Source organism: Cynoglossus semilaevis, chromosome 17, assembly GCF_000523025.1.
Source record: "Cynoglossus semilaevis isolate Cse_v1.0 chromosome 17, Cse_v1.0, whole genome shotgun sequence".
Classification (NCBI taxonomy): domain Eukaryota; kingdom Metazoa; phylum Chordata; class Actinopteri; order Pleuronectiformes; family Cynoglossidae; genus Cynoglossus; species Cynoglossus semilaevis.
Window position 1 is genome coordinate 15403132 of NC_024323.1, and position 10245 is coordinate 15413376.

A 10245-nucleotide genomic window follows, 5' to 3' on the forward strand; every position below is an offset into this window, starting at 1 on the left:
ACCACAAGCTGTACACCAGTGAAAGGTTACATGCAGATAATTACAGAAACAATAAAAACATATACAACCAAGCAGGGATTAGAATGGGAACTGTTCCTCCTCAAATGTGATCAGTCTGGCTCCTTGGGGGCCAGTACCTGAACATAAATGATATGTTTTCTATACAGCAACAAACTGAACATAAAGATTATTATTTAATACAATCCTTAACTTACCACCAAAAGACAAACTTATCTTGTTAATGAGCCTCTCTGCAGCACCCAGTCAACATCTGCCAACAGAGGACAAGGGGAAGGAAAAACAAACAAAAACAAACTACAAAAAGTTTAAAATGTTATACATGAAAGACATACAGTAATTGACTCGGATATAAAAAAAAAAAAAAAAAAATTCTCAGAGTTTCCTCCACATAAAGTCTGTAGTATCATTTACTTCACATACTCTCTACCTTGTTTGTAACGCCAACTCACCCACTTCTTCAAGTTGTGTCTCAAACCACAGATGAAGAATTGCTGTTGGAAGACATGTAAGAGGTCCACCTGCAGGATGACTTGAGAACAGGGCAGAGGTCACAAGCAGGATAGACCTCTCAGAAGAAACCTCAGTCAAATGGACAAAGATGACTACTGTACCAACAGACAAGTATAGAAAATAAAGGTTGAACACAAAATGTAGTCCCACCGTCATAAACAGCATCAAATTACAACAACGTAACCCTAACAGTCATTACAATCAGTGACATCTACTCATTTTTATATGACAAAACCATAGCAAAAATAATTGTAGAACCACAAAGGAAAATAATAATTAAAACCACAAACATTCACTAATTAAAACAGGTAAAGTGAATTATTTGTCACTGTGACACAGCACATCAAATTTAAAAAAAAAATCTCTGCTGTTTAATGTAAGAACCCATAAAGACCACAAACTAAAAGGTTTCATACCAGAGGACAAATAATTTTGATGCAAGACAAATGTAAAGACCCACAAATGAATAAATACAAAGAACCAAAAATAAATTTAAAAAAATAAACCTAAACCACACACACATCAGATTAAATATAACCACAATCAAACCAAAACATACAATTTTTATTCAAAATGTTCTGACAAGGCCAAACCGATTTAAATATCAAGAAAATCAGCAAAAACACAGAACCACAAATGAAATTACAAGTTAAATCACAAATTAGGACAATAAAACCTTGTAAAGACCTACAAATAAAAATACAATCATAAGAATCAAAGACAAAAGAATAACTGCATTTTATTTTTACTTAATAACCATCAAGAAGACCAAATAATAAAGAATAACCACAATTAAATAATAGCAATACACTTTTCCTTAAAAATCATAAAAAAAAAATTATACATACACAATTATTTATATAGAATACAAAACCTGACAACTAAAGAAAAAGACACAAGAAAAACACCTCAAAACCACAGCAAAAACACAAGAACCAAACAGTAGATCAAAATAATATCCACTCCAATGTAAAATAAGAATTTAATCTGAAACAAAACCAAAGCAGTTAACAGGCTTCAGCTCTGGCCTGTAGGGGAAGCACTGCTAACTAGCTGTACCCGAGCCTCCACATGAGGCACTGAGTGGCCTACTTCACAATATTAAAGAGTTAGCAGCTAACAGCTAACAGGCTTCAGCTCAGGCCTGTAGAGGCAGCACCACCACCACAATACTGCTAACTAGCTGCACCTAAGCCACCTCTTCCACATGAGGCACTGAGTGGCTTACTTCACCAGATGAAAGCATTTGACCAAAACCAAAGCAGCTAACAGCTAACAGGCTTCAGCACAGGCCTTTAGAGGCAGCACCACTACACAACACCACTAACTAGCTGCACCTGAGCTACCTCTTCAACATCAGGACACTGAGTGGCCAACTTCACTAGATGAAAGCATTTGACCAAAACCACAGCAGATAACAGCTAACAGGCTTCAGCTCAGGCCTCCTAATCGCCTAGCCCATCACCTGACAACCCCCAGGACAGAATAAAAACAAAATAAACAAGGAACACACAAAAAAGCACAGAATTAACAAAACCAACAACTCAATAATTTACAACACCTAAATACACATACATACTCAAAGACAGGAACGAAAACAGGGTTAGCATTAACTTAACCCTAACCAAAGAAGCTAACCAGGCCAGAAAATGGAAGGAAAAGGACAAAACTAACATATAAAAGGATAGTACAAAGGAACCATTGCATGACCTACCTGAACCACCACAGAGAACATCACCAGGAACCGTTAGAGTGAGAACTGAGCCATTTGGAGGCCTTATATACTACACCTGGGTAAGGGGAGGGGCCAAGAGGAGGGGCTAAAGGATAAACTAGGGGAGGGGCTAAGTGATGAGCTGGGGAGGCTCACTGAGATGTGTGTACAACCTTCACTACACTAAGAACTAAAAATAGAATCTTATTCTGGGATGACTAAAATGACAATAAGGACTTACTATACTATGACTTCCATGAAAAAGAATTAAAATATAAAAGTAGCCAAAAGTGGCTTGAAATTTAATTTTAGACACTAAAACATGTGACTACATTTAAATCATCTGTTCAGTAATCTAAACTACCAACTATATATATATATACAGTGGAACCTCAAGATACGAGCACCTCAACATACGAGTATTTTGGGTTACGAGCAAGCCGCCAAGCAAATTTTGGCTTCGAGACACGAGTAAAGACTTGAGATACGAGCACAATTACAGACGCCGGTGCTAGGTGGCCAAGCACTCGGAGCAGCCCACGACGCCTCACTCGTTCACTTGACATATTACTCTACTTCCGTATGCATCTCCCGCAAGTCTTCCGTATTGTGTTTGTGTTATCTACGTGATTTTCTCTGTATTTTGTGCATTACTCTTCATTATAGTGATGAGTCCTAAGAAAGTGAGTGTGAGTGTCGAGTACACAGTTTTAGTATAGTGTGCAGTGAATTTTCTAACCCTAACCCTAACAAAGAAGTCAGTCTGTAATCAACCTAAGAAAGACTTGGTCGACTGAAGCCGTGAAATTTACTTTGAAAATCGACTAATTATGAATAAACATAAAGACTAGTAGTCTATCTGCTTAATATTAAATTAGTTTTGACCTAATTATTTTGGACTGAAATTAACTACACACTCAGCTTTGACAGTGTTTTGCATAACGTGCATCTACGCAATATCACAGCCCATGATTTCTGAAAATATATTACCATGTCAACTAGTGACATCAACACAAGAACTAAGGAAAATCCAAAAAATGGTTTTCGTTAAAATAATTCAGACACCATCTTTTCACTCTGCGCATGTCCTCCCACAGAGCGAGACCGAACACAGTTAATTTCAGTTAAGTCACTGATGATCCATCGCTGACTTGAACCTCTGTCCTGTCCATAATTACAGTGAGAGGCGGATCTATTTTCTTAAAAAGTTTTAATTTAGTGACTGCTGATCACGGACGTCGATTTATGTTCATGCTGGTGGGTGATCGCTGTGCGTGGTTGCTCATCAGTCTCCGTTGTTCCTCGGTAATCTCCGTGGGTGTTCCAACACCGAAGCACCCATGGAATCGGTGTCTATGGTGCTATAATGTGCTATAATGTGAAGTCGGGTCATCCAAACATTACACAGTTCGGTGATAGAAACTGGAAGAGGACATGTAAAAAAGCTGCAAGAGGCAATATGTATAACAACCCGAGGAGGGTGGCAATGTACAGTAATATTATTGCAATATAGTATTCTACATAGCATTATTTAGCAAGGGGTGCTTGAGCTATTAAATGACAAGGTTGAAATAATTTGCCTATGTTTAAAAAGGGTTAGATGTGTTTATTTATTTAACATAGTGTGGCGCTTTGGCCAAGAGGTAATGTCTCTGTAATTGGTGTGGAACCCCAGGTTCGAATTCCAGTTTGGGTGGTTGGTATCATCCAATGGACTCAGCACATGCAGGAAGGTTCATGGAGACCCTGCGACCCGGTAACAGATAAGCGGATGAAAATGGATGGATGGATGGATGGATTTAACATAATATGTTGTGTTCAAAATATAGAACAAAATATCCAATTACTTTATTTGCTTTTTGTCCAAACCAAATGTATATATATATATATACAAATACAGTGGTCCCTCTTCTATCCCAGTAGTACTGTTCTAAGACCCACCGCGAAAAGGGAAAATCTGAGAAGTAGAGTTGAGATAGTTAGTATATTATTGACATATTAATTTAGCCTTAACAAATTTCACCAACACTGTTATCAACTCTCCCTATAGACTTACCCTTTCCCACACAGTTATATTCACAGTAGAGTTGTAGAATGACATACATATTACGTCAATAAATTAAATACACAACGCAGCAGAGTTGAGCACTCAGCTGCAGGAGGGAGAGCACGGGAGTGGTGACGGAGGTGAGGGCAGTTGGAGTAATCTGCTTCTCTCCTCATATCAGGAGAAGCCGGGACCAAAGAGAGAGGAGAGTGAACAGAGGAGAGATACTGGCCGGACGGGTTAGGGTTAGGTTAGACGGACGGACCGTATATGAAGGGCGGGCATAGGCAGGAGAGGACATTATTGTAGAGACAAATAAGGGCTGTTAACTCATCACAGTCATCTGTGTCAGCGTCTTGGTTTGGACTTGGTAACAGAAGTCTGAGAAGATGATCAGAGGAGTTTAGGAGGCATCGTAGGACGTTAGATTCAACTTTCACCAAACACCAGAGCACTAACTTTACAGCAACAAACTGTAGTGGAGGACAAGGGGAGATGATGAGAGATGATACGATGAATGAGCCAATCAGCGTGAGTAACACAATCTCCTCTAGGAAAACCTAAGCTACCATGATGTCTTTTAGTTTATTATTTGCTATATTTTTACTGTTTCAATTTTGTTTAGGTTAGAACATGTTCTTTATCACGAAAATAATGAAAAAATTGGAAATACAAAAAATATTTACTGTAAAATACCGCGATATAGTGAAACTCGCAAGATTGAAATACAAAAAATCCCAGATAATCCCAGACTGAGGGAGCAAAAGGAGAACCGAGGGACCACTGTAATAAAAAAAACACTGTATCTTCTGAGCAAAACTGATGATCTTACTTAATAAAATCCAGTTTTTTATGTTAAATACAGTGACATTCTCCACACTGTAATCCATTAATATCACAGTAAGTGTCTGTCTAACAATTTCTCTACTGACATTCCTGCCACTGGGCATTTGCTATTTTGCTATTTTCAGTTGTTTAAAATATTTATGATTTCTGAAAAGACGTTGCTCTACTGACTTTAATGAGCCTCAGCCTATGCTTAATTACTTGTTCATATTTATTTTGAACCCTTCTTTTAATTATAATTTCATGATCATTTTATATAGCTTAGCTTAGATTTGACCTGACATGAAGAGTTGTAAATTAACAAGTTAGTTTACAGATCTACTTAACATGCAGAGTATACATGAAGAGTGCACAAATATATGAGTAATGTGACGTATGAGACGTGTGCTTAAAAGTACACTGGACGTGTTTAAATCACTAGTAGTACATTTTAAAAAAAGAATGTGTTTTTTTTAAACATTTATTTAGCTTTGACAATGTAGTTTGCATATATAAGACATACATTCCCTTGATTTTTTTACAAGTCTATAACAGTACAGAAGCAAGTTCATTGTTGAAACAAAGATAAGTAAAGTAGTGAAAGTAAAGTATAATATTTAAACCCATAACCTCCCCTCCCCCCATTCATTGCAGTAAATGTCCATTTGTAATCATTCTACCTCCAGCATCATAGTTGAGAACCTTGGACTTAAACTGGACATTTTGACATTTAAATATTCTTGTTTAAAAAGGAGGTAAATTTGAAGTTGGAGTATGATGGAGCATTGTTGACATCAGTAGAAGCTACAGGGAGCAGCAGGAGTCCAGTGCTGAAGTCTCTGGTGCAGCGCTCCATCGCCTGTTTGTATGATATTTTCTCTTTAGTGATGGGGTCCACCAGCTCTTTGGTGTGGGACACTTCGTTCTCCAGATCACTGAACATTGTGCTGTCAATTATATTGATTTTCACAGCTTCTGTGAGCGTAAGGCGACCTGCTTTGCTGGGATCCACCAACCCACCAGTGAGATACTGGGCCTCCAGGTACCTTCTAGCATTTTCCTGGGGAATATATCCTTTTTGTGCTGCCTGACCCACTGCAAGACGTTCCTTAGTCACAGGGTCTTCAACCCCAGTGAAGGCTTTCTGGGCATTGAGGAGTTTGTACATCACACCTGTATCAATAAGGCCGTGTTCAGCCGCCTTATGGACAGACAGTTTGTCCTTTTTGTTAAGGTCAACTATACCACCAGATGCCGCCTGTGCCTCCAGCAACTTTAGAGCTGTGTCGGCATCAATTAGTTTGCGGGTGAGAGCACTTCTCACAGACATGCGGCTTTCTGTGGTTTTATCATAAATACCAGAGATAGGGAAATGCTCGTCGACTGTGGAAGGACTAAGTGGAGACGTTGGAGTAACTAAATTGTTTGTGCTTCCACTGAGGTGAGAGTTGAGGCTAGGGTACGACGACCTCAGAGAAGCTGGCATTGAGTTCAGTGGAGAGGTGGGCATGGTTTTAGTGGGGGATTTTGGGATTAAAATTGGAGGAACAACAGGCTTTTTGGTTTCCCCTGCGACAAGAAGTGCAAACTCAGAAATGGGCATCTTCCTTTCTTTGAAGCGAGTGAAATCATATTTGGAAAGGCGACCCGCCATAATAGCATCATTGACACAGTACTGCCTTCCGCTCTTGCGATCCTGCAAAATGGTTGTATCACCATCTGGACCAGTAGATGTGATCTCCTCCCAGTCACACTCTAATTCTGCCAGGTGAATGTACTGGTTCCGATCAATCAGCCCCTGCAGGTAGGCATCATAAGGAGACATGTCCTTACCAGTTTCTGGGTCTAGAATAGTGATCTTGGTGGAAAGATTTGTCTCTCTAGTGTGAGTTTCAATCTGGTCCTCTTTTCTAATGGTGTTCTGCAGCTCTATTAAGAGCGCCTCTTTCTGGTGTATTTTGTCTTTTTCACTCAGGATCTCTCTCTCCAGTCTCTGTATTTCCGTAGAGGTTTTCAAACTCCTTTGCCGTGCCAGTTGAGTTCTCTCACTCATGAGCTTGGATTGCTGCTGGAAGGTCATGGTGATGCTCTGTCTTTGATTCTCTAACATTTTGAGCTGTTTTAGAAGATCCTCCTTTTCTCTCTGCAGAGCATCCCGGCCACTGATGACGGTTTTCTCCTCCTGAGACGTCACAGTCTTTGTGGTCTGCAAATGAGCGATCTTGATGCTGAAGTTCTGGATATTGTCTTCCTGGTCTCGTCTGAGGTTCCTCTCCATTGTCACCAGCTCTCTCAGGTGATCTCTTTCAGCCTCCACTGCAGGGTCTTTCTCCACACGAACAACTTCTCTGTAAACAACCTTCTCCACTGACTTTTCCTTTTGAAGAAGTTCCAGTTTTACCTTCAAGTTGCGTATTTCCCTTTCCAGACGACTAATGTTGCTGCCCTCTTTCTCTAGATCAACACGAATGGCATCAGTTAGTTTCTCTAGCTTTGGATCTCGTTCCACTTTCAGGACTTCTTCTATGATTATTTTCTCCTCAACAGGTGGGGGAGCATTTTCCAGTTCCATGATGCAAACTTTGATTTGCCTAAGTTCAGACTCCACTTGAATCTTTTTCTGACGGTCATCCATTTGGACCAGTGTGCTCTCTCGCTCTTGAACCAGGGCTTTCATTTGTCTGACCTCTAACTCAAGCTTCCTGCGGGATTTAACTTCTTCATCCACTTCCTTGTTTAACTTATCATGTTCCAGAATCTGCTTGGGGTCTTTCTGAAGACGAAATACTTCCTGTGTTATGATCTTCTCCTCTGGCTTTTGCCTCTCTAGAACAATATATTGGTTCTGTAGGTCAAACAGCACCTCCTCCACACTGCGGCGCTGCTGAATCTCCTCCCTGACATTTCTCCTCAGTCTGTCTGCCTCCTTTTCAAGAAGAGGATCATTCTCATACTTGATGACATCCTTAGTCACTAGTTTTGTCTCTACTATGGATTTTTCAGCCTTTAGCTCATCTCTCTCTTTACGAAGATGGGAAAGGAGCTCCAGGGTGGTGTCACAGTTGAGTCGTAATCGGGAAACTTGGTTGTTAAGCCTTTGCAGTTCCCTGAGAACCTCAGGACTTTTTTCTTCTTTGATTACTTCCTGTGTCAACTCCTTGTACTCTACTTTAGGTTTCTGAGCTCGCAGTGAGGTCACAGTTGTGGTCAAAGTGTTGATTTCTTTTTCAATCTCTGTACGGTTGTGGCTGCTGTCCTGCAGCTCTTTCTTAAGACGTACCAGTTCTACCTCTGTCTCGGGGTCCACTCTGTAGATCTCATTGATGATCTCCTTCACCTCAACCTTTGGCCTGAGCTTGTCCACTTCACTATATTGTAACTGAAGGCTGGTCAAGTCCTTCATAAGTATAACGTTCTCATCTTTCTCCTCTTCTAATGCCATTCGTAGTTTCTTCGACTCTTCAACTGTGTCAGGGTCTTGCTGGATTTGCTTCACAACCTTGCTGACTATCTTAGGCTGGATAGTGGGAATGATTCTTTCAAGTGTATTTATCCGACTCCTTGCACTAAAGATGTCCTCGTTCAGAGAGTTACACCGAGACTCCTCCTCTGCAATATCACCCTGAATAGTAAATACAGCCTTTAACATTCCAGGATCCTTTTCAAGCCTCACAACTTCCTTCTTGACAATCTTCTCCCTGATTTTTGGTTTCTGTTGAGCCAGAAGTGTGAGTTCAGATTTGACATGAATTGACTCTGTGTCTCTTGTTTGCACTTCTTTCTTTATCCTGTGAATCTCATCTCTGAACCTGGCTGCCTCCTTATCTAGCTGTGGGTCTCTCTCATACTCAGTCAGGACCTTAGTCACCAGTTTTGGTTCGATTTTCAGCAGCTCTGCTTCCATTGTGATAACCTTTTGTCTAATTATTTCTATCTCAGAGCGGGTTGTTGTTCTCTTATATGACTCATCCTGGATTCTCTTCTTCAGTGACTCAAGTTCTAGCTCCAGCTTCGGGTCCCGGTAGTACTGCACTACCTCCTTCTCCTCTAACCTCTCCACTCCTCTTCTGTTTTTCAGGGAAACAAACCTCTTGCGGTATGTTTCCAAGTTTCTTTCAGCATGCAAACGCCTGCTTATTTCCTCATTTAGTTCCTTTTTTAGACTATCACTCTGCTCCAAGTCCCTCTGCTGAGACTGGAGCTGCAGCTGCTGATTGACAACCACCTGGTTGACTTTTTCTTCATTCTGATGCAAAACAGCAGAAGAAGAAAAGGAGAATGTCAGAAAATTAAAAAATATATATATAGTAAAGGTCATGAGAATTTTACTTTTGATCCAAAAATGTCATACTCGGGCCATCACGTTTTTTGCCATCCCCAAATGATTATTTAGCTGGTTGTTCTTTGCAGATACAGCAGAGAAAAGGTTGACAAGATCTTTCTCCTACAGAAAAGGCAAAAAGACAAAAATGATTCTCTTTGTTGTTGTTGAAATGTCAGAAAAGTATTTAATCATCATACTTTTCGCTGAACAGCCTGAGCCAAAGTTGAAGTTGGACGTTTTTTCAGAACTGGCTCATCATTGTTGTCATCGTCATCATCGCCGTCATCATCATTCAGAGTTCCACAGTATGTGTTGGAATTCACCTCGTACTCCTGAAATGATTTAAAAATTTTCATCATCGTAGGTTCCCTGAACTTAGATGTTCAAAAATTTAATTTTTTTTTTTCAATTGAAACTTCGAATTGCAACTAGTCCTACAACATGACATGACAATATTTACAACATTTAAAAATAAATCTGATGATTTTCAACATTACATTTAAGGTATTCTGCAGATCTCGAGAAAGCTCCTTTACTCGATCCACATCATCTGCCTTCCGTTTGATGTCCTCCATCACTTTCTGGATAGGAGATTTATTGGCATTTGTAGAACAGTGTATGTCAGATTTAGTTCATTTTATACATGCTGGAGACAACTCACCCTCTGAGAGTTCTGCTTGGACGTCAGCTGCACTGCAGTGTCTGTGGGTTTGACTTCATTATTTGGTAAATTGACCAAAAAGAAGTCTAGTGAATGATAAGCATTCTGGAAATCTTGGTTTTTATTGTAAGCTTCCTGAAGGA

At 39.9% G+C, this 10245-nt stretch overlaps 1 protein-coding gene across 1 annotated transcript in view; it reads right to left on the reverse strand.

The window, feature by feature from the left end:
* Nucleotides 1–5584: 5584 nt before the first annotated feature.
* The window catches only part of evplb (envoplakin b), a 16610-nt gene continuing 11949 nt past the window's right edge, over nucleotides 5585–10245 (reverse strand). Inside the window, exons 18-22 of the mRNA XM_008330778.3 lie at nucleotides 10103–10237; nucleotides 9939–10022; nucleotides 9639–9773; nucleotides 9469–9561; nucleotides 5585–9363 (exon numbers count right to left, since the gene is read on the reverse strand). Of these exons, the coding sequence (XP_008329000.1) occupies nucleotides 5848–9363; nucleotides 9469–9561; nucleotides 9639–9773; nucleotides 9939–10022; nucleotides 10103–10237 (3963 nt within the window). The 3' untranslated portion in view covers nucleotides 5585–5847. The remainder of the gene's footprint in view (nucleotides 9364–9468; nucleotides 9562–9638; nucleotides 9774–9938; nucleotides 10023–10102; nucleotides 10238–10245) is intronic.